Below are 23760 nucleotides of genomic sequence, written 5' to 3' on the forward strand. Positions count from 1 at the left end.
TTCCCAGACAGAGCCCTGGTGCAGCCACCCACTCGTCTGGAGGGGAAAGGAAGTCGAATAGGACCTGCTCGGAGGAAAGAAGGGGGGGCAAGCCTGCCCGGAAAAAGAACACAGACACCTAACCAAATGAGAGGCTCCCCTGCCCAACCCAGGAGAGAGGAGCCGGCTCCAAAAGGTCACAGAGACTCCACTGGCCGCGATGCCCTTTTCCTGACACGCTGGTACATGATGCAGAATTAAAGATATTTGCTGGGGAATAAGAAGCGGATGAAAAGAGCAGCGCAGATGTCAGCCTGGGAGAGGAAGCCCTGGTTCCTTCCTGCGATAATCCTCCACGCTGAATATATCCTCCCCGTGTGCAAATAGTCATTGCCCACCTCCGGGGCATTTTAGTCTCCCGGGCAAAAGCCCTGGCTATGCATGCGTTTCTGCCTAAACTGGGCATTTTCCAAAGGCACAGAAGTGCTCTCTGTCGGCAGGTATTCGGCAAAAACAATCCAAAGAATAGTTCCTGTAATCACAGTGTGGAAGTGGCTCTCCATTTATTTCTTCGCCTGGAAAAACCCTGTGATGCTGTCAACTGAACATGACCATGACTCTAATAATCATTGTTATCGCCTTGGGAATGAGTCAACCCTTCCATCTGTAAAGATGCCTCGTGTCTTGGAAAGTCCTGCCAAACAAGGGAGAGCCAGGGAGCGGTTGGTTCGGCTTTCACCGTTGGCTTTTTGACCTACTCGGCAATTATTTATTGGGCAGCGACTGTGTGCTGGGCAGAAGGGAGGGAACCATCAACAAGGCAGAAGCCGCCTTCCTGCTCACAGCTGCTGCGGATCTTCAGGGGAGAGAGAACAAATGCCTTCTCATAATTAGAGCAGTGGCAGTGTAGCGTGGTACCTCTATCGGAGGGCAATTGTCTTTGCTATTGAATCAGGAAAAACAAGTATTTGAAAATTCTAGGATCCAGAAAGCAGAGGTAACTCAGGGAAGGTCCTTGGGGTCTATAATCACCCCTCCTGCTGTGTAGTCATGTGTTGTGAGTTCGGTGTACAGCAGAAGGCTTTTTTCCTAGTTTCAGATAGCAGTTCTGCCTGCTGACTGATACCAGCAGTTTTGCTTAGGAAGTTGTCTGTATTTCATTTTAAAGTATTAGGGTGGTTAACTTGATGGTTCAACTTGGCTGGACCATGATGCCCAGATATTTGGTCAAACATTATTCTGGATGTTTCTGTGAAGGTGTTTTGGGGATGAGAGTAGCATTTACATATTTGGATTTGAGTAAAACATAACATGGGTGGGCCTCATCCAATCAGTTGAAGGCCTTAGTGGAACAAATTCTTCTCCAGAGCAAGTAGGAATTCTGCTAGCACAGTGGTCGGCAAACTGCGGCTCGCGAGCCACATGCGGCTCTTTGGCCCCTTGAGTGTGGCTCTTCCACAAAATACCACGGCCTGGGCGAGTCTATTTTGAAGAAGTGGCGTTAGAAGAAGTTTAAGTTTAAAAAATTTGGCTCTCAAAAGAAATTTCAATCGTTGTGCTGTTGATATTTGGCTCTGTTGACTAATGAGTTAGCCGACCACTGTGCTAGCAGACTGCCTTAAGACTCGAACCGAAGCTCTTCTCTGAGTTTTCAGTCTCCCAGCCCATCCCACTAAATTTTGGACACACCAGCCTTCACAACCATGTGAGCCAATTCCTTGAAATCAATCTCTTTCTGTTCACTCTAATACAGGTGTCATGCTTAGATGAAAATGCCTTTAAGAGAAACCACAGCACAACATGTTTACTATTACGTCATGTATTGTATACCTTATCAAGAATAAGTGTCGAGTCTCTCCGAAGAGCTGTTTTAATGGTGGGAGAGGAAGCCCATTCGAGTCCGGAATGGAAGGGACGTTGGCCTGAGTCAGGGGTAGCGTATGGGCTCAGAGCAGAGAAGCTGGGGGCTGAGGATCCGCTTTGGCTTACTTGGCCTTGTTCCTGTTTCGTCTCAGAGGGAGAACCACATCAGTTTCTATCGATTTACTTTAAATGTATCCTGTGAATATCCCAAAAGCTACAAGGAACTGGGTAAGGCAAAAAGGCTGAAAATTAAATGATCAACTGCTATGTTCTAGGCACTTTGCCTCAGCTATCTTTTTTTCCCCCTACCCTCTACACCTCTCCTACAATATATAGTGATTCTTTTTAGAATTTTTTCAGTATATAGTGATTCTTTATCAGTATACAGTGATTATTTTAAAAAATTTTTAAATATATTTTATTGATTTTTTTACAGAGAGGAAGAGAGAGGGATAGAGATTTAGAAACATCGATCAGCTGCCTCTTGCACACCCCCTACTGGGGATGTGCCCGCAACCAAGGTACATGCCCTTGACCGGAATCGAACCTGGGACCTTTCAGTCCGCAGGCCGACGCTCAAAAATTTTTAAATGATAGTTGACATACAATACTATGTTAGTTTCAGGTGTACAACCCAGTGATTAGACATTTATTTAACTTTCAAAGTGATCACCCTGATAAATCTAGTACCCACCTGACAACAGATATAGTTATTACAATATAATTGACTGTATTCTCTGTGCTGTACTTAACATCCCCATGATGATGCTATAACTATGTGTATTTCTAAATCCCTTCACCCTTTTCACCCATCTCTAACCCCCTCTCCCATCTGGCATCCATCAAAATATTCTTGTATCCATGAGTGTGATTCTGTAGAGCTTGTTTGTTTATTTTGTTTTTTAGATTCTACATGTAAATGAAATCATCTGGCATTTGTCTTTCTCTGACTTATTTCAGTTAGCATAATACCCTCTATGTCCACCCATGTTGTTGCAGATGGAAAAATTTCATTTTTAAAAATGGCTGAATCATATTCAACTGTATATATGCACCACTTCTTCTTTACCCATTCATATATTGGTGGACATTTAAGTTGCTTCCATATCTTAGCGATTGTAAATAATGCTGCCATGGACCTGGCTGGGGGGCTCGGTTGGTTGGAGTGTTGTCTCACGTACCAAAAGGTTGTGGGTTTGATTCCCAATCAGGGCACATACCTAGGTTGAAGGTTCAATTCTTGGTCAGGGCACATACAGGAGGCAACCGATGGATGTTTCTCTCTCACAACGATGTTTCTCTCTCTCTGTCTCTCTCTCTAAAAATCAATAAAAACATGTCCTCAGTGAGGATTAAAAAAAAATCTTTAAAAAAATAATGGTGCAGTGAACATATAGATGTATTTGTCTTTCCGATTTAGTGTTTCGGTTTCTTCAGATAAACACCCAGAAGCGGAGCTCTTGGGCCCTTCTTTGTCCCTTGTAATAGCCTTTGTTTTCAAGTCTGTTCTGTCTGGTATAGGTGTTACAACCCCAGCCTTTTCTTTTCCACTTTCATGAATTATCTTTTTACATCCTGTTACTTTCAGTCTGTGTGTGTCTTTTTTTTTTTTTTTTTTTTAAATTTCTTTATTGATTAAGGTGTCACATATTTGTCCTCATCCCCCCATTCCCATCCCACCCCTCTCCCCACGCAGGCCCCAATCCCCTGTTGAACTTAACCGTTGGATAGGCTTATATGCATGCATGCAGGTCCTTTGGTTGAACTCTCCCCCTCCCCCCCACCCTCCCCCTACCCTCCCCTATCCTCCCTCTGAGGCCCGATAGTCCGATCGATGCCTCCTTGTTTCTGGTTCTGTTCTTGTTCTTCAGTCTATGTTGTTCATCATTTCCTCTAGATGAACAAGATCAAATGTCACTAGATATATACTAATAAGAACTGAATGTGAGACGAGCAATAATAGTTATGCTGACAGGCAAATGAATCAATCTGTAGCGAGCTTCCCCCTGGACCAACAGTTCTTTTGAGACCCAATTTCGATGACCAGTAGTTCCTTATGTGTACATGTCAGCACTGACCCCTCAGCTCTGGATGGTGGACAAATGGTGGTAATGGAGGTCCGACTCCCTCTGGTTTGGTCTCGGCCGAACCCAGGGGCACGGCGTCACCCGGACTAAGGGGCACGTGGCCTCACCCATACCCAAGGGGCGCGTGGTCTCACCCGGGCCTGGGACCCAGCCTCACCCGGATGGATCCAGGGGCGCAAGGCCTCACCCGGACCCAGGATCTGGCTTCACCCGTACCCAGGGATGCTTGGCCTCTCCCAGACCCAGGGGCACGTGGCCTCACCCGGGCTTAGTTTCACAAGGCCTCACCTGGATCCAGGGACACATGGTCTCTCCCGGACCCAGGGACGCTTGGCCTCTCCCAGACCCAGGGGCACGTGGCCTCACCCGGGCCTAGGTTCACGAGGCCTCACCCGGATCCAGGGACACATGGTCTCACCCAGACCCAGGAACGTTTGGCCTCTCCCAGACCCAGGGCCACTTGGGCTCACCCGGGCCTAGGTGCACGAGGCCTCATCCGGATCCAGGGACACATGGTCTCACCCGGACCCAGGGACGCTTGGCCTCTCCCAGACCCAGGGCCACTTGGGCTCACCCGGGCCTAGGTGCACGAGGCCTCACCCGGATCCAGGGACACATGGTCTCACCCAAACCCAGGAACGTTTGGCCACTCCCAGACCCAGGGCCACTTGGGCTCACCCGGGCCTAGGTGCACGAGGCCTCACCCGGATCCAGGGACACATGGTCTCACCCGGACCCAGGGACGCTTGGCCTCTCCCAGACCCAGGGCCACTTGGGCTCACCCGGGCCTAGGTGCACGAGGCCTCACCCGGATCCAGGGACACATGGTCTCACCCGGACCCAGGGATGCTTGGCCTCTCCCAGACCCAGGGCCACTTGGGCTCACCCGGGCCTAGGTGCACGAGGCCTCACCCGGATCCAGGGACACATGGTCTCACCCGGACCGAGGGACGCTTGGCCTCTCCCAGACCCAGGGCCACTTGGGCTCACCCGGGCCTAGGTGCACGAGGCCTCACCCGGATCCAGGGACACATGGTCTCACCCAGACCCAGGAACGTTTGGCCACTCCCAGACCCAGGGCCACTTGGGCTCACCCGGGCCTAGGTGCACGAGGCCTCACCCGGATCCAGGGACGCATGGTCTCACCCGGACCCAGGGACGCTTGGCCTCTCCCAGACCCAGGGCCACTTGGGCTCACCCGGGCCTAGGTGCACGAGGCCTCACCCGGATCCAGGGACACATGGTCTCACCCGGACCCAGGGACGCTTGGCCTCTCCCCGACCCAGGGCCACTTGGGCTCACCCGGGCCTAGGTGCACGAGGCCTCACCAGGATCCAGGGACGCATGGTCTCACCCAGACCCAGGAACGTTTGGCCACTCCCAGACCCAGGGCCACTTGGGCTCACCCGGGCCTAGGTGCACGAGGCCTCACCTGGATCCAGGGACGCATGGTCTCACCCGGACCCAGGGACGCTTGGCCTCTCCCAGACCCAGGGCCACTTGGGCTCACCCGGGCCTAGGTGCACGAGGCCTCACCCGGATCCAGGGACACATGGTCTCACCCGGACCCAGGGACGTTTGGCCTCTCCCCGACCCAGGGCCACTTGGGCTCACCCGGGCCTAGGTGCACGAGGCCTCACCCGTATCCAGGGACACATGGTCTCACCCAGTCCCAGGAACGTTTGGCCACTCCCAGACCCAGGGCCACTTGGGCTCACCCGGGCCTAGGTGCACGAGGCCTCACCCGGATCCAGGGACACATGGTCTCACCCGGACCCAGGGACGCTTGGCCTCTCCCAGACCCAGGGCCACTTGGGCTCACCCGGGCCTAGGTGCACGAGGCCTCATCCGGATCCAGGGACACATGGTCTCACCTGGACCCAGGGACGCTTGGCTACTCCCAGACCCAGGGCCACTTGGGCTCACCCGGGCCTAGGTGCACTAGGCCTCACCCGGATCCAGGGACACATGGTCTCACCCGAACCCAGGGATGCTTGGCCTCTCCCAGACCCAGGGCCACAAGGGCTCACCCGGGCCTAGGTGCACGAGGCCTCACCCGGATCCAGGGACACATGGTCTCACCCGGACCCAGGGACGCTTGGCCTCTCCTCGACCCAGGGCCACTTGGGCTCACCCAGGCCTAGGTGCACGAGGCCTCACCCGGATCCAGGGACACATGGTCTCACCTGGACCCAGGGACGCTTGGCCTCTCCCAGACCCAGGGCCACTTGGGCTCACCCGGGCCTAGGTGCACGAGGCCTCACCCGGATCCAGGGACACATGGTCTCACCCGGACCCAGGGACGCTTGGCCTCTCCCAGACCCAGGGCCACCAGGGCTCACCCGGGCCTAGGTGCACGAGGCCTTACCCGGATCCAGGGACACATGGTCTCACCCGGACCCAGGGACGCTTGGCCTCTCCCCGACCCAGGGCCACTTGGGCTCACCCGGGCCTAGGTTCACGAGGCCTCACCCGGGTCCAGGGACGCATGGTCTCACCCGGACCCAGGGACGCTTGGCCTCTCCCAGACCCAGGGCCACTTGGGCTCACCCGGGCCTAGGTGCACGAGGCCTCATCCGGATCCAGGGACGCATGGTCTCACCCGGACCCAGGGACGCTTGGCCTCTCCCAGACCCAGGGCCACTTGGGCTCACCCGGTCCTAGGTGCACGAGGCCTCATCCGGATCCAGGGACGCATGGTCTCACCCGGACCCAGGGACGCTTGGCCTCTCCCAGACCCAGGGCCACTTGGGCTCACCCGGGCCTAGGTGCACGAGGCCTCACCCGGGTCCAGGGACGCATGGTCTCACCCGGACCCAGGGACGCTTGGCCACTCCCAGACCCAGGGCCACTTGGGTTCACCCGGGCCTAGGTGCACGAGGCCTCATCCGGATCCAGGGACGCATGGTCTCGCCCGGACCCAGGGACGCTTGGCCTCTCCCAGACCCAGGGGCACGTGGCCTCACCCGGGCCTAGGTGCCCGAGGCCTCACCCGGATCCAGGGACACATGGTCTCACCCGGACCCAGGGACGCTTGGCCTCTCCCAGACCCAGGGCCACTTGGGCTCACCCGGGCCTAGGTGCACACGGCCTCACCCGGATCCAGGGACACATGGTCTCGCCTGGACCCAGGGGTGTGTGGGCTCTCCCAGACTCAGGGGCGCTTGGCCTCGCCCGGGCACGGGATCCAGCGTCATCCGGGTCCAGGGGCACTTGGCCTCACCCGGACCCGGAGTCCGGCCTCACCTGGACCCAGGGGCATGTGGCCTCACCTAGACCCAGGGACGTGAGGCCTCACTTATACCCAGAGGCGTGTGACCACACCCGAGCCCAGAGGCGCGCAACCCCGCCCGCACCCGGGTCTCAGCGGGGCCCCGTCTTCCCGATCCCAATTCCTGCCGGTCAATCCCCCCTCAGCAATTCCCCTGGCCATCCTTCCAGAGCTCCAGTATGGCTGCTGCAGAACTCGTCGGGCGGCGGCTCGGCGAAGCTCCGGTGCACCCGGTGCATGGCGGTGGGCCAGTCTGGCGTCGCTGCGTCGGCCCTTGGGTCTGCATCGGTGGCCGGTCGCCGAGCATGCGCACCTGGCCGCTTCCGGGGCGTTGAGATTCTTGACGGACTCAGAGGTCAGCAAGCGCGGAGTCTCCCACCCCATGTCTCATAGGGGCTCGTCTGTCCGTGCTTGGCTGCCAGTGGAGCCGTCCCCTCAGCCGGAGACCGCCGGGGGAACTGCGCCGAGCACGTTCCAGGCCGCTGTTGTATCGCCTGAGCCATAGTTCTTTTGTGTCGCCTGAGCCGTAGTTCTTAAAGTGTGGTCTTTGGGTCACCGGCATCAGCATCATCCCACATACCCCTCTTTTATTCTAGTTGTAGGGCATCTACTCAGCCAGCCCTATGGTGGTCTTGGATGGTGTCTGCTCTGCTCTCTTGTCGTAGTCTCAAAGTTGTTGTGGTAGGCAACAATCAGGCTTCCGCCCTATGCCTCCATCTTGGTCCTCCTTTGTATAGTTAAGTCTTGATTGTTGTTGTTGTCACTGGGGGGGCTCTCTTTGTCTATAAAGGAAGAGTTGCTGTGCATGAGACATGTTTATGGGCCGGGTCTTGGTGCAGCAAAGCTTTGGCGTTCACTGAATATTCCCGTTGAATGTGTCCCTTATGCACGTGGTTGAAATCTGGTGTCATCTCCCACAGACCACTAGATGCCCTCGTTTCTGGGTCTCCAATGGGGTGTAGATCAGCTACTGCCTTAGGCACTCAGCAAGGATTACAGCAAAAACTGTAGTTTCTTCCTCCTGTCTGAGTGGCCCTGGAGCAGTCCGACTAGAACAGCAGATCATCTGGTCCGCTGCCAGAGGGCAGTCCACCCACATGCATAAGCCGTTGCTTGGGGCGCAGGTGTGCCTGCAAGACTTGCGGGGCGGGTCTTCAAAACGTGCGGGGCGGGTCCCAGGGCGGGGCGGGGTCTCAGGGCGCCAACAGGCCATGGTGCGGCGAGCCGCGATGGCTGTGAGTCTGGTCCTTCTGCCTTCCACGTATCTAAGTCCCTTCGTTCCGCACTCCAGCGCAGCAAACACTGATTGCTGGGCGTACCTCTGCAAGAGTCCCGCCTCTCCCCGCAGGCATCTGGGTCTCCCGGGGTTCACCAGAAGATGGGTTTCAGGGTGATGGAGAGCTAATCTCCCTTAGGTTTGGAACAAAAGCCCCTTTCCCCCGCCACCAGCCAGACCCACGCACCTCCACACCTCATCCCCTCCGATTTCGCTGGGTGCGAGGCAACAGAGCAGCCTTTAACCTCCGCCGCCATCTTTTTCAAACTTCCCGATTTGTACTTCTTAATCCCTTCATTTCAGTCAACTCTACTGAAGTCTAGCGCCGCCGGGAGGTGCACGGAAAGGGCGCCCGGGCCTCCGTCCGGTGCGCGGTGCGCGCGTCCCGTGGAACCAGGCGCACGAGGGCCGCGCGGCTGGGACGGGCGCTGGGCGGCCGCCGAGCTCCAGGCACCGCCATCGCTGTGTTCCGGACGTCGCCGCCGCCGCTGCGGCGTCCCTCCAATTTATACTTCTTAATCCCTTGAATTCAGTCAACTCTACTGAAGTCTAGCGCCGCCGGGAGGTGCACGGAGAGGGCGCCCGGGCCTCCGTCCGGTGTGCGGGGCGCGTGGCCCGCGGCACCAGGCGAGCGGGGGCTGCGCGGCGGGGACGGGTGCTGGGAGGCTGCCGGGCTCCGGGCGCCGCCGCTGCGGCGGCGTCCCCAGCGTCCCGGGCCGGGCGGCCTGCGGGGGCGGCGGAGTTGCGAAAGTTAGTGAGTTTCCCAGGGTTTCGCCCGGAATGGGGTTCAGTGCAATCGGAGCCGGTGCTCAGCGCACTCCGGAGCTTTTATCTCTTTCCTGCCAGTGAACTCCGGCCAGGTCATCAGCCGCCCCCTCCTCTCCGGTTCCATCCTCCCCGCAGGCGCATGTGCTCGTGTCTCCGCCCGTTTCTCCATACCTCAGGCTTTTACGGCTTCCCCGACTGTCCCCGTGGCCTTCTCCTTCTCCCCAGCTGTGGGCATTTCAGTCCACCAACTTTCCTGTGGTTCTGGACGATGTCCGTTCTGACCTCTAGTTGTATTTTTGAAATTGTTGTGCCCGGCTGCAGGTTAGGTGTTTAACCTATGCCGCCATCTTGGTTTCTCTGTGTGTGTCTTTTGATCTGAAGTGGGTCTCTTGTAGACAACATTCGTAAGGGTCTTGTTTTTTTATCCATTCAGTTACTATATATATATATATATATATATATATATATATATATCTATAATCTAATAATAGACAAATATGCAAATTGACCGCACCTTCGCTACACCTAAGCCATGCCCACCAGCCAAGCCACGCCCACCAACCAATCAGGACGAGTATGCAAATTACCCAACAAAGATGGCGGCTAATTTGCATATCAAGACAGCGTCGAAACGGGGGGAGGGGAGGAGAAGGGAGGAGCGAAGTCAGGGCCGGGGGCGAACGGAAAAGCAGGCGGGCTGGAGGAGAAGGCGGGGCGGAGGTGGGGCCGGGGGCGAAGGGAAACGAAGGTGGGCTGGAGGAGAAGGCGGGGCGGGTGACAAGGGCGGGGCGGAGGCGGGGCCGGGGGCGAAGGGAAACGCGGGCGAGCGACAATGGCGGAGCGGAGGCAGGGCCGGGGGCTAACGGAAACGCGGGCGGGCTGGAGGAGAAGGCGGGGCGGGCGACAATGGCAGAGCGGAGGCGGGGCCGGGGGCTAACGGAAACGCGGGCGGGCTGGAGGAGAAGGCGGGGAGGGCGACAATGGCGGAGCGGAGGCAGGGCCGGGGGCGAAGGGAAATGCAGGCGGGCTGGAGGAGAAGGTGAGGCGGGGGACAAGGGAGGAACGGAGGTGGGGTAGAGTGCAGCAGGAAATCCTATTGCAGGATTTTTCCTGCAACGGGAAAGCTAGTATATATATATATATATATATATTCATATATCTTTTGATTGGAGCAATTAGTCTATTTGCTTTTAAAGTAATTTAAAAAATATGTTTTTATTAATTTTTTTTTTTTTTTTTTTTTTTAGAACGGGAGAGACGAGTAGAAACATCAATTGGCTGCCTCCTGCATACCCCCTACTGGGGATCGAGCCCACAAACCAGGCATGTGCCCTGACTGGGAATCGGACTGGCAACCTCTAAGTGCATGGGATAATACTCAACTTTGTTGCTAGATATGTATTTATTACCATTTTATAATTCATATGTTGACCTTTTTTGTTGTTGTTGCTTCTTCTTAAAGAAGACCCTATAATATTTCTTGTAATACTGGTTTTGATGAACTCTAGATTTTCTTGTCTGTGAAGCTCTTTAACTGCCCTTTGATTCTAAATGATAGCTTTGCTGGTAGAGTAGTCTTGGCTAGGTCATTGCTTTTCATGAATATTTCGTGCCAATATCTTATGGCCTGCAAAGTTTCTGTAGAAAAATCACCCTGGACTTGTATGTCTATTTCATTCATCAGGGTAGGGACAGTTTCTGTCATTATTTTTTCAAATACGTAGGTTTTCAATTTCTTGCTCTCTCTCTCCTTCCACACACCATGATACAAAGGTTGGTATCCCAGAGTCTCCTTACACTATCCTCATGTTTTTGGATTCTTTTTTCTTCTTGCTGTTCTGACTGTTTTCTGTTTCCTTATTGTCAGAGACAGCAGGATTGCTGCTCAGCACTGCTGCTCGCTGAGTCCACGTATTCTTCTGAATTCTTCACGACTACTCCAGGGCTGGTTCTTCCTCGAACCCTGCCCACTGAACTAACTGTTGGGAACTTAGTCCAAGTTCCTCCTTTATCTTCTGCTCACAGAGACACAGGCCAATCCTCAGTGGTGGGAAGATGGAGAGGCCATGAGAAGTGCTGGGTGCATAAGAATGAGTCTTTATTGCAGAACCAGTGGTCACATAGCCATCAGATAAGACAGTTTCTTACAGTAAAATCCATACAGGCAGGCAGCCGGACACTGACTGGTGAATACGTATCTTTCTCACAAAAGCAGCATTAATCTCTGTCCCCACTCTTAGTATCTGAGCAGCCGCATGCTGCCCCAGACTCACCGCCTTACATTATAGCAGCACCTGAGCTCTCCCTTAGAGCTTCAGCCTCAGTAGCTCCTCTGGCTCAGCAGCTTCTCCTGTCTCCCCTGCCCAGCACACTGGCTGGTTAACATGGTAGCTCTATCTGAGCTCTCTGTGAGCTCTTAGCCTTACATCACAGCAGGATCAGCTCTCAGCTCTGTCTGAGCTCTCTAGCCTCTCCTGCACACCTAGGAGCTACATTCTCTCTGTCTACTGTCTCTGCTTCTCTGAGCTCTCTCTGCCCAGCTGCTCTCCCTCTAGCAGACTTCTTCACACACTCTTGGTCAGTAAACTGTACATTACTCCAGAGGCAAAGAGTGGGCACCAACAGTGACATCAGTCATTTTGGTTACAGAAGAGCACAGTGTACCGTGTGTCCTTGCACCCACTTGGTATCTTAGCCTGATTATGATTCCCAGGCTTAGAGTCCTTGGACATCCCCGTTGAGGCTCATGCCAGAATGGCCTTGAACATCCCGGTGTATGAATGACAAGGCCTCTGTGCTCTCACTGGCGTGGTTCCCACATTTATATTCCAAATAGCTGATTTGATCCTCTGCTTCACCTACTCTACTGTAAATTATTCTTCATTTCAGTTAGTGTATTCTTCATTTCGGACTGGTTCTTTTTTTATGGTTTCCATGTCCTTTTTTTTATGCTGTTGAAGTTCTCATTAAGATTCTTGAGCATCTTTAGAACCATTGTTTTGGAACTCTGTATCTGATAGTTTGCTTGCCTCAGTTTCATTGAGTTCTTTTTCTGGAGATTTCTCCTGTTCTTTAATTTGGGGCCTGTTTATTTATCTCCTCATTTTGCTGCTTCCCTGTGTTTGTTTCTATGTATTTGGTAGAGCTGCTACATCTCCTGGTCTTGGTAGGGTGGCCTAATGTAGCAGGTGTCTTGTAGGGACCAGTGGCACAGCCTCCGCCATTCCTTGAGCTGGGCACACCAGGTGTGCCTCCCATGTGGGCTATGTGCACCTCCTGTTGTAGTTGAGCCTTGATTGCTATTGGCACGTCACTGGGAGGGACTGACCTCCAGGCTGGTTGCCTTCGAGGCCTGGCTGCATCTACTGAGGATGAGCTGCTGTGCATGGGCCGACCCCACACTAGCAGGACTTGCTTCGGTGGGGCTTTGGTGCCCACTGTGTTCGCCCTTTGAGAATGTTACTCGCGGGGGGTGGTTGGGTTGTAATCTGGCATGGTTTGAAGCTGTCCATTAGGTGTACAGCTCTGGGGCCTTCCAGGAGGTGCAGGCCAAGGTCCTCTGCTGCCTGTGCCCTGCCCATAGCCACCTGGCATGAGCTACAGTGATCTGCAGATGGTGCTACTCGTGCTAGGCTAGGAAGTGCCCAAGAGAGGCCAAGCTGCAAACTGAGGCTGGCTGCTGCTAGTGCCAGTCCTTCAGCCACTTAGCAAGAAGTACGGAGTACACAGAGACCAGATGCTACTTGTTTGAAAGATTTTAGCAAAATCTGAAGCATGGGCTAAGAGAGGATATTTGTATGGAAAAGCCACTGGAAACGGCTTGGGTGGGCCCAGGAGTTGGGTAGGGTGGGGTCTCAGGGAATCACCAGGTTGGGGTAAACAGTCTTAGGGAAAAGAGATCAGTGCCCCTGACTAAATAGTCAGGTATTGCATGTTTTAAAAATTCTTGCAGTTCACTGGTTGAAAATTGCTGCCTTAGATAGTCAAATAAAAAAAAAAATGACAACAGCCAACACAACAATATTCATAGGTATTCATGCCCTGTCTTGAACCATAAATATATAGGTCATATAATAGAGTTTTACAGTTTCTTATTGGTCATATCACATAAGAAGGTTGCATCTGATTGGTTAATTCTTGGTACCAGAAATCCTATATACAAGTATAGGTACCTGATTTAAAAAAAAAAATCACTTTGGAACAAAAAGGGTAGGTAATTATTATTATTATTATTATTTTATTATTATTATTTTGTAAATCAGTCAAAGTTATACCTTTTTTTGTCAGATCGGCAAAATATATATATTTTGGCATGCCACAGAATTTTAGTAATTAGATTATGTGTGCTGTGAAGTGAAAAAGGTTGAAAATCACTGCCACATGCTGTCCTAGTATAGAAAAAAATTGAACACCAGAGAGGTTTTAGCCATTTTATTTAGCATCTCATAGTTTAATGCTTGGTTTTGAATAAGCTTTTTTCTTTCTTTTTAATATATCTGGAAGAAAAGATTAGACTTATGGCCTGCTACAAGTGCTAGCTAAAGCTCCGGAAGCTCAGTTTTCTTCAATTTTGCTGTTCCACATAGTGGAACAGTTGACCACAAAAGATCGTGGTAAGCCTAGCTTTCTCTGCAGCCAGCATCGAGCTGTGAGCTCTCATGTGGTGAATGAGGTACTGAGAAGTGGAGCCCAGATCTGACATGATGGCGTAGCTCTTGGGGAAGCCTTACTTAATGGTTATTTATTGAGTTTTGCTATGTATGAGGCACCGATGTTGGATGCTGTAAAGAACATGAAAATGCATAAGATGCAGTCCCTGAAATTGGAGAGCTTACAGTCTAGATCAGTGGTTCTCAATTAGGGGTGATTTTGCCCCCAGGGAACATTTGACAATTCCTGGAAACATTTTGGTGGTCACAGCTAGGAGGAGGGGTGGGTGGGTGCTAGTGGGGTGTGGAGGTGTTAGTGCTGGCATGTAGTACATAGAGGTCAGTGATGCTGCTCAACAACCTGCAATACACAGAACAGCCCCCACAACAAAGAATAATTCAATTTAAAAGGTCAATAGTGGTTTGAGAAACCCTGTGAGAAACTGAAACCCACACAAAGAAATTTTAATTAAGGGCCACAGGGTAGAGTAGAACACACGTTCTTTGGGAGCCAAAGGAAGATGAGTTGGGAGTGGATTGCAATGGCTTTTCTTCAGGCCGGAGGCAGGCAAGGTGTCTGTGAGAATAGAGCCAGTGGGAGAAGCGGGTGCAGCAGGAACTGGGGACCACTAAGAGTCAAAGTGGGACTGGCCATATGATGGAAGGCCTTTAGCACAGGGAAGGTCAAGTCTTGATGCCATGTGTGATTAAGAGCCTTTTTCGATGCTGAAGATAGAGAGCAGTTGGCTGAGACAGATTTTTAGGGAAACGAGTATATAGAATGGATCGGAGGAGAGAGGGCTCAGAGGCGGGGGATTTGGCCAGTTCATTCAGGAACTGAGCAAACACTGGTTGCACAGAGGTTAAGAGAAGAGACTGTGGGATCAGCCTGCCTGGGATCCAGTCCTGCTCTTCACTTAGAAGCCCTTGACTCTCAGGAAGGGAGATTCTCTTTGTGGTTCAAATTCAGCATCGTGAAGTGCCATCTACTTCACATTGTGAGGATTAAATGAATTAATGCAGAAATACAGGCGTGAGCTGAATAGGGCTTGGGCTGGGTCGGTAGCAGGAGAGATAAGAAGTAAAATGCCAATTTGAACAGAATAACGGCAGATTGAATGTTAAGGATGGGGCTCAGAAAGAATTCAAGATTTCTATGATAGACTCATACATACACGGACATGGCAAATTGGGAAGGGAAACTGACAGAATAGTTTTCTTATTGGGACTAGCGAGGGAGATGATAATTTTGGTTGGGCAAAAGGTAAGACAGTGGTTGAAATAAAGAAATAAGCCTTTAGCACCTATTACTAAACAATCATGTATATGTAAAAACATACTAATGCTAAAATAGGCACCTATCTAGCCCACAATCTTACCTGATTTTCTGGAGAATTTCCTTCTTTGCAATCTAGAAATTTTAGTTTTTGAAATATTTCAAGCATATGGAAAAATAAAGAGAGTACTGTGACATGCCAGGGATTATCCAAGGAGTAAAGTGACCGTTATCAAGACTCTTTGGCTTGGATGACAATACAGGTCCTCCTCAACTCATGATGGTTTTATATCCTGATATTGAAAGTGGAAAATGTCATAAGTTGAAAATGCATTTAAAACACCTGACCTACCGAACATTATAGCTTAGACCAGCCTACCTTATATGCGCTCAGAACACAAGATTCAGAAAACGCTGGCAATATCGGTTGTGTGATCATGTGCCTGACTGGGGGCTGTGGCTTGCTTCAGCTGCCCAACATCATGAAAGAGTCTTGCATCACATATCACTAGCCTGGGAAAAGATCAAAATTCAAAACATGGTTTCTACTGAATGCATATCGCTTTTGCACCATTATCACCCATCTTGAAAAATTTATTGAAGTTGAACTATTGTAAGTTGGATTCATCTATAAATGGTTTTAGTTTATCTTAAAACATGAGACCATAGGTAATGGTTGCTCACCTTGCTGGACCATCTTATAAAGGTTTCTAGGCTGAATGCAGATTTTACTCTGCATTGGCCGATGGCCAAATTGTTCTCCATCTTCAGTGTCTAATAAAACTCCCTACCACATAGACAGTTGGGGTCCTATCTTCCTTTACTTGAAGGACTTTCATAATCTCATTCTACACCACCTCTCTTACTGTTCCCTGTGTCCTATTGTCCCTGTTTAGTCTGTCCCCAAATACAGTTTCCATTTTCTCATTAGGACTAAATCAAGACAGGTGGGCACTCTGAAAAGGTTATAATTTGATGCTCCTTCAAACCAATTCATTTACATATTCATTCACTCAATAAATATTTGTTGAGTATGTATTTTATGTGTCAAACACTGTTCTAGCCTCTTGGGATATAAATGTGAGGAAAATAGACAAAGATCACTGTTTATCTTCTAATAGGGGAGATAGACAGTAAAAAATAATAAATAAATTGCATAATACATTAGAAAATGAGAAATGCTGTTTTAAAAAAAGAAAAAAATAGTAGAGCAAAGTAAGTAATCTCAAAGTTAGGGAGTGCAAGTGATAATAATAATCGTCCAGAGTACTTAGGAAGGTGAGGTTTTAGCCGACTTGAAGGAACAGAATGAAAAAGGTTAATACTTGGGTGAACAGTGGTCAAGGCAAAACAAAAGCTAAGAAGCCATGATGCAAACAGGCCTGGAGTGCCCCAGAAGCAGCAGTGAGGGTAGTGCGGCTGGAGGAAGTGAGCAGAAGTGTACTGGCGAGAAGGTGAGAGACCACAGGAGGCGAGCGCATGAAGAGTGTTATAGGCTATCGTGAGAAATTTGGCTATACCTCCAGTGAAATGGGGAGCCATTGTGAGGTTTGGAGATAAGGATTAAGCTGATCCTATCTAGGTTTTAAATTAATCACTCTGGCCATGGTGTTGAGAGTAAACCATAGGAGGTTCTGGATAGAATCAGGAAGAAGTTAGAAGCCATTGGTATAATCCAAACAAGATGATGGTGGCTTAGACCATGGTAATAACAGATGGTGGGAAAAAGCAGTAAGATTCTGTGTGTCTATGTGTTAAATAGAGGTGAAATAAAACATGAAGCAAAATGAATCCTATATAATAAAAGGGTAATATGCAAATTGACCCTAACAATGGAACAACTGGGACCAACTGGTTGCTATGATGCACACTGACCACCAGGGCAGATGCTCAATGCAGGGGGAGCTCCCACAGGGGGAGCTCTGCTCAGCTACAAGCTGGGCTGACGGCTGCAAGCAGAGCGGTGGTAACGGGAGCGCTAAGGATGTCCGACTGCAGCTTAGGCCCACTACCCGGGAGGTATTGGGCCTAAGCCATCAGTCAGACACCCCCGAGGGCTCCCGAGCTGCCAGAGGGATGTCCGTCTGCCAGCTTAGGCCTGATCCCCCAGGGAGTGGGCCTAAGCTGGCAGGTGGATATCCCCCGAAGGATCCCAGACTGTGAGAGGGTGCAGGCCGGGCTGAGGGACACGCCCCCCCCCCCAGTGCATGAATTTTCATGCACCGGGCCTCTAGTATTTAAATAAAACAAAACAAAAATGACAACATAAAATGTACCATTTTAACCATTTGTAAGTGTACAGTGGCATTAAGTACATTTGCCTGTGGTACAACCATAGTCACCATTCATCTCCAGAACTTTTTCATCATTACAAACTGAAACACTTGGATATATTTTTAAGGCAGAGTCAGCATACTTTCCTGATAGGTTGAACTGGGGTGTGAGAGAGAGGGGTCAAAGGTGACACCAAGATTATTGGCCTGCACATCTGGAAACATGGTCTAGCTATTGACAAGATGGACAAGGATGAGCAGAGCACATTTAGAGAAGAAGTTCAGATCAGATTTCTTTGTTAATTTGAAGTGTCTACTAGATATCCCAGTGGAAAATTTAAGATCAATTTGAGTATATAAGTTTGGAGTTTATTATAACTGGGTTAGAGGTGTATATTTAGGTGTCCTCAGCATATATATATTCCTATATAATAAAAAGCTAATATTCAAATTGACCAAACAGCAGAATGACCAGTCACTATGATGCGCACTGACCACCAGGGGACAGACGCTCAACGCAGGACCACCCTCTGGTGGTCAGTGTGCTCCCACAGGGGAGCGTTGCTCAGCCAGAAGCCCTGAGCTGGGTTCATGGCTGGCGAGTGCAGTGGTGGTGGTGGGAGCATTAAGGATGTCCGAATGCCGGCTTAGGCCCGCTCCCCACATCAGCCATCAGTCAGACATCCCCCGAGGGCTCACGGACTGCTAGAGGAAGCAGGCCGGGCTGAGGGACCTCCTACCCCCTAATGCAAGAATTTCGTGCACCGGGCCTCTAGTATATATATATTTAATTAAACATTTTTTTTAGTTTAAATTATTGGGGTGACATTGGTTAATAAGATTATATAGGTTTTACTAGTAAGTGTACAATGGATATCTACCTGATAGATGGTTTTTAAACCATCACTAGAAATGATACAATCAAGGGAGTAAATGGGACAGAGAAAAGAGAAGAGATCAAAAGCTTTGAGGCAGTTCAGCATTAGACCCAGTCTCAGAGGTTAGGAAGGACAAGAAGAAAGCAGCAAAGGAGACAGAAGGAAAACCAAGAGGACGTGGTGTCAAGTGCTGTTGAGAGGACAAATAAGTTTAGGACTTAGAACTGATAATTGGATATAGAAGTATGGAGGTCACTGGTGGCCCTAACAAAGCAGTTTGGAGGGAGGGGTAGGGACAAAAACTTGAATGGGTTAAGAGAAAATGGGAGGGGAAACATTGGGGGCAGCGAGTAAAGACTACTCATTTCTAGATTTTACTATAAACGGGGAGCAAAGCTGAAGGAGGAAATAAGATCAAGAGTGGTTTGTTTGTTTTGTTCTGAATGGGTGAAGTAACAGCATATTTGTATGCTGATGGGAATGATCCAGGAGAAAAGGAAAATAGTGACGTGGGAGAGGAAGGGAATGTTTTAAAATTTTTGAATTTGAAAACCTCCACATGTGGCTTTGGCACATTTTTGTCACAATCTACACCATACTTTGACCTGCTTCACTCATTTGTGTAACCTACATTTTACTTTGCGTCCCCTGGCCTGAATAGATACAGATCTCTATGAGGCTGTAAAACAACACTGAAATAAATTGGTGTGAATATAAATTAAAACCACTCCTGCCAGGGTAGACAGAGACCTCACGTGCTAATCAGGAGTGTTTTTGGCAGGTTGCTCATGCAGTTGCTATCAGTGAAAATTGACAGTCAGAAGCAATTGAAATCCAAACACCTAATAACAAATAATGTTGTGCAGATTTTTTTGGGACTTAGTAATTTATTTTATTTTAGCCTCCAGAAATAAACCTTGGGAAATGAGTGGTTTCTGGGTACAGGAAAAGGAAGAGAGAAAGCAATTAAATCAGGAATGAGTGGTGAACCAGCAGTGGGAACAAAGATGTCTTTGCGCAGGCTTGCACTAGGACTCTATTTTTTAGAAGTAAGACATTTTACCACTGGACCACCAATGTATCCATAGCCCAAAGACTGAGTAACGGTTATATCCAAACCAGAGAAAGGCAAGTAACCAGTTCATGAATCTAGGTTTAGAAGGTCAACTTCTGTGAAAGGAAAGGGAACTAATGTATCCTAATTACTTTGTTGAACAGCTTTATTCTTATCCCCACTGTTTTACCCTGGAAAGATGAACTACAGGGATTAAATGTGGTAGCCAGTCTCCAAGCTGGCTTAGTGACCCCAACCTGTTGGTAGTCATTCTTCTCCACCCTGCACTCTGTCCTGGGAAAGTAATCTGTAGGGATTGGTTCAACATGCTTCCAAGCCTCTGGCTTGTGGATGGATTACACCCTGTGGGAGCCTTGGAAGGAAGGTGTGGTGAGGTTGCTCAAGTTGGCTGTGTACCTCAACAGCAGGTCATTGCTCCTATCAAGCTGGTCTCTGCTCCACTCAACATTCTCTCCCTGTTCTGGTCCTTGTGAACTTAGGGATGATCGTAGTTCCACTACTGCTGGACCCATGCTTCTGCGCATCTTTTGTGGTTTCCATGCCCCCATCCACACTTTTGTAATCAGTCCCTTTGTAAATAAAACCTTAAACAAATTATTTTAAGCAAGTCGTGTTTCATATTGGGACTCTGACTGATAAAATTGGTATCAGAAGCGGCTCTAGGAAACAGAGTCACAACTGGATTTGGGATGTATTTGGTCATATATTTAGAGGTCCAAGAATAGCCTCATTGCTGGGAGAAATAACTCAATTATAAATTACTTGAATTATCATTGGTGGTAGCCTGGGATAAAGGGAAAAATGTTGGCTGTAAAGAGCTTCTGAAAGTCCCATTAATGAGAATCACAGCACAAACCCCTGGAGTAAAGGCTTGACCCTGTGCCAATAACTATTTTCAATTTGAAAAGTAGCTCCTGGCTTGCTACTGGTGAATACTGAATGCCTGACCATGGATCATGAAATATTTATGTGATGCAAACTATCCAGCAGGAGCTGAGTTATCTAATTCACTGAACCACAAATTTGGGCATGCACTGCAGTAATCCATCAGAATATAGAAGTGGTATATATGAAAGTGGGCCCTAGTTGATCCAAGAAAGCTTCATGAACAGGTGACTTATATTCACATGGTCCCTGTTTTTTCTACTTCTCATTTAACTCACACTAGAGGCCTCAAGAGTAATTCCCTATCAGACCTGATTTATAAACAGATCTGCATCCTGAGCCCACACGAATGGCAAATCACCAGCCATTGTGCTACAGCCCGATGCAGGGGTGCCCTGAGATAGTGCTGAAATAAAATCCTCCCAGAACTTTAAATACATCAGTTTGTTCACTTCATTAGGGCAAGCTAGTGTCAGGCATTGCTCTACATTGTCTCATGGGCAATGGCAAGAAGTTGGCCTGCTGGTTGGGAACATTGAACGAACAATAGGAGATTGGTGCCAAGGAGATCTGGGGGAGAGAAATACATTTGAAACTCTTGCAATGGGGACAGTATGGAAAGATATCTACAAGATTATCTACTCTGTGGTGTTAGCCTTTTCTTAGTTTCATTGGTGCTTGCTCAATGGTTCTCTGAATACTCTAACAGTGTGTCCCATAATTCAGAAGCAGCTGGCTTGACAGGACAGAGGAAGGGTTGGGAAAAGGCTCAATTACTATAACATCTAGGAGACAATACCTTGCAAAGTTGAAGTGGTGTCCTATCAGATGCAATACATGTCTTAAAACCAGCAGCAAATATGTAGCCAGGATACGTGAGTAAAGATTGGAGTGGCCCCGCTCACCACTCAACCTAATAACTCATTGGAATATTGTTGTTCTCTTTCCCTCTGACCGTGGGTTTAGTGGATTTGGAGATTTCATTGCGTGAGAAAAGAAGTCTTTTCTTGGGGCATATTGGAGGTTGAGGCTGCCCTCTGGACATTTTGGATTCCTTGTATTACTGAATTGGAGTCAGTGTAGCTGGAACGAACGTCCTGATTACCAGGAAGAAGTTGGGTTGGCCCATCACAATGGGGACAAGGAGGACTCTGATGCTGAGAGGTGGACTGCACTGGGTGTGTTCTGTTTGTGCCCCTCTCCCATGTTCCAGGACGTTAGAGATAATATCTCAACAACCCTATAATAATCATAGGTCTTCTTGATTACCCTCTTGCTATAGACCTGACATTGTTCTAGGTACTTTACATGAATTGATTCAATTCATCCTCACAGCAGTCTTACATGCTAAATATCCCATTATTCTCATTTTACAGATAAGGAAACTGCTTAAGTTAAGTAACTTGTCCAAACCCACAAGGTTAGAGGTTAACCTCTGCCCTATCAGGCTTCTCAAGGGGGGTAGGTATGATTATTTTGTTTTTACACGCAGAAAAGCGAGGAGTTAAAGGAGTCAAGGGATTCATTCCAGGTATAGTCAGCTGCACAGCTAGGATTCAAATCCAGATCTGTCTACCCTCAAAGCTAATGCTACTGTCTAATGCACTCTGCTTCCTTCACAGTACTTCATTTTCAGGTGTGAATAGAAGAAAGAGCTGACTGTGAAATGCAAATTCAATGAACATAAAACATCCTTTTGATAAATTCAAAATTTATTTATTTATTTTTAAAAAGGCAAATGGTCTAACTCAGTAATTTTCAACCTTTTTCATCTCATGGCACACATAAACAAATTGCTAAAATTCTGTGGCACACCAAAAATATATATTTTTTGCTAATTTGATAAAAACAAAAAAGATAAAATTTTGATTCATTCACACTGGATGGATATTGTTGTATTAGCTGTTGTCATATTTTTATTTGACAACCTAAGGGAAAAGAGGTCAGTGCCCCTGACTAAATAGTCAGGTATCACATGCTTTAAAACTCCTTGTGGCACCCTGGCTGAAAATCGCTGACCTAACTTAAATAAAAAAGATTAAGCTTGACAATAAAAGTGTAAGCATGTCCCAGATTTACTAAGCTAGCTACTTCTTTCTTGAAATATTTAGCTTATATTTGGACTTAATCCATAGAAAATTTGAAAGCCAAATATATATATATATATATTTATATAATATAAAATAAAGTAAGCATATTAAAATATAATGTATTAAAATAAATATATCTATGTTTTATATAAATATATAAAATATATATAATAAATATTTTTTAAGGAAATGTGATGACCTAATTCAAAATCACTGTGAGCAGATTCTCTAGGAGAACGTGGTGGAAGTCCATTCTTTTGTGCATTTGCTAGCTGACATTAGCCCTGACCAAGGTGAGGTAGAGCATAGTGGTCATCCTTCGCTGATTGAGGAAATTGCACAAACCAGACCTGGCGAGAAGAGCCTGAGAAGGGAAACCACATTGATCGGGGTGCCAGTAACTTGCTTTTGTGGCAGGTTTTCTCCTTCCGCTGGTGAAGGAGGGCATGGTCGGACTTTGCACACGTTTTATAATAATTCCTACCACCGCTGTGGTGATAGGGGATTTCCTCCTTTGGAATAGCACCCTCAGACTCATCTAGCGGATATCATGGACCCATGGCTTTCTGACAGTTGAGAATGCTCTGCTTTTCAGATAACACCATCCAGTCGATTTTCTGTTGCTGCTGTTGCTGTTCCGTGCAGAAGCGGTAAGTCTTGTTTCTGAGGCCAACTACGTGGAAATGAATGTGTTCAGTTTCGAGTCTCCATGTCTCTTTGTATCCGCTGTTGCCTTTGCCTGGAAAACCCTTCTTCCGTCCCCCCCCCCCCCCACCCCGTTAAATGCCTAGTTATTTAAAGCCATAGGTAAAATGTCAGACCTTCTGTGATCCTTTCTTAATCCTTTTGGATTTAATTGCTCCTTCGATTGTCTTTCCAAAGCAGGCAGTTCAGTTCTTTATTTAATACTAGAGGCCTGGTGCATGAAATTGGTGCACAGGAGTGGGGTGGGGGTGTCCCTCAGCCCGGCCTGAGCCCTTTCCAATCTGGGACCTCTCAGGGGATGTCATCCTAAACCGGCAGTCGGACATCCCTCTTGCAATCCGGGACTGCTGGCTCCTAACCGCTTGCCTGCCTGCCGGCCTGATCCCCCTAACTGCTCTCCCTGCCGGCCTGATCCCCCTAACTGCTCTCCCCTGCCAGCCTGATTACCCCTAACTGCCTCTGCCTTGGCTCCCGCCACTATGGCTTTGTCTGGAAGGACGTCCAGTCTAATTAGCATATTACCCTTTTATTAGTATATATTTATTTCATGTATCCTATTTATATGCCTGTGTTCCACTCTATAATTTTATGGGCAAGAATTCTGTCTTATTCATTTGAATATGTCCTCAAAACTATCAGTGTCTTTATACTTTGGTGTCCAGCAAATGATTGTATAAGAATAAAA

The 23760-nt window shown here is 48.7% G+C and overlaps 1 protein-coding gene and 1 long non-coding RNA gene across 2 annotated transcripts in view; one reads left to right on the forward strand and one right to left on the reverse strand.

Annotated features, from left to right (window-relative positions):
• Positions 1 to 23760, reverse strand: part of LOC129152065 (uncharacterized) — a 42940-nt gene that overhangs the window by 9628 nt on the left and 9552 nt on the right. Inside the window, exon 2 of the long non-coding RNA XR_008558809.1 lies at positions 15549 to 15682. This is a non-coding gene — a long non-coding RNA (uncharacterized LOC129152065). The remainder of the gene's footprint in view (positions 1 to 15548; positions 15683 to 23760) is intronic.
• Positions 22950 to 23760, forward strand: part of TXK (TXK tyrosine kinase) — a 38906-nt gene continuing 38095 nt past the window's right edge. The window contains exon 1 of the mRNA XM_008140286.3: positions 22950 to 23020. Within this exon, the coding sequence (XP_008138508.2) occupies positions 22950 to 23020 (71 nt within the window). The remainder of the gene's footprint in view (positions 23021 to 23760) is intronic.

This window comes from Eptesicus fuscus, chromosome 2, assembly GCF_027574615.1.
Source record: "Eptesicus fuscus isolate TK198812 chromosome 2, DD_ASM_mEF_20220401, whole genome shotgun sequence".
Classification (NCBI taxonomy): domain Eukaryota; kingdom Metazoa; phylum Chordata; class Mammalia; order Chiroptera; family Vespertilionidae; genus Eptesicus; species Eptesicus fuscus.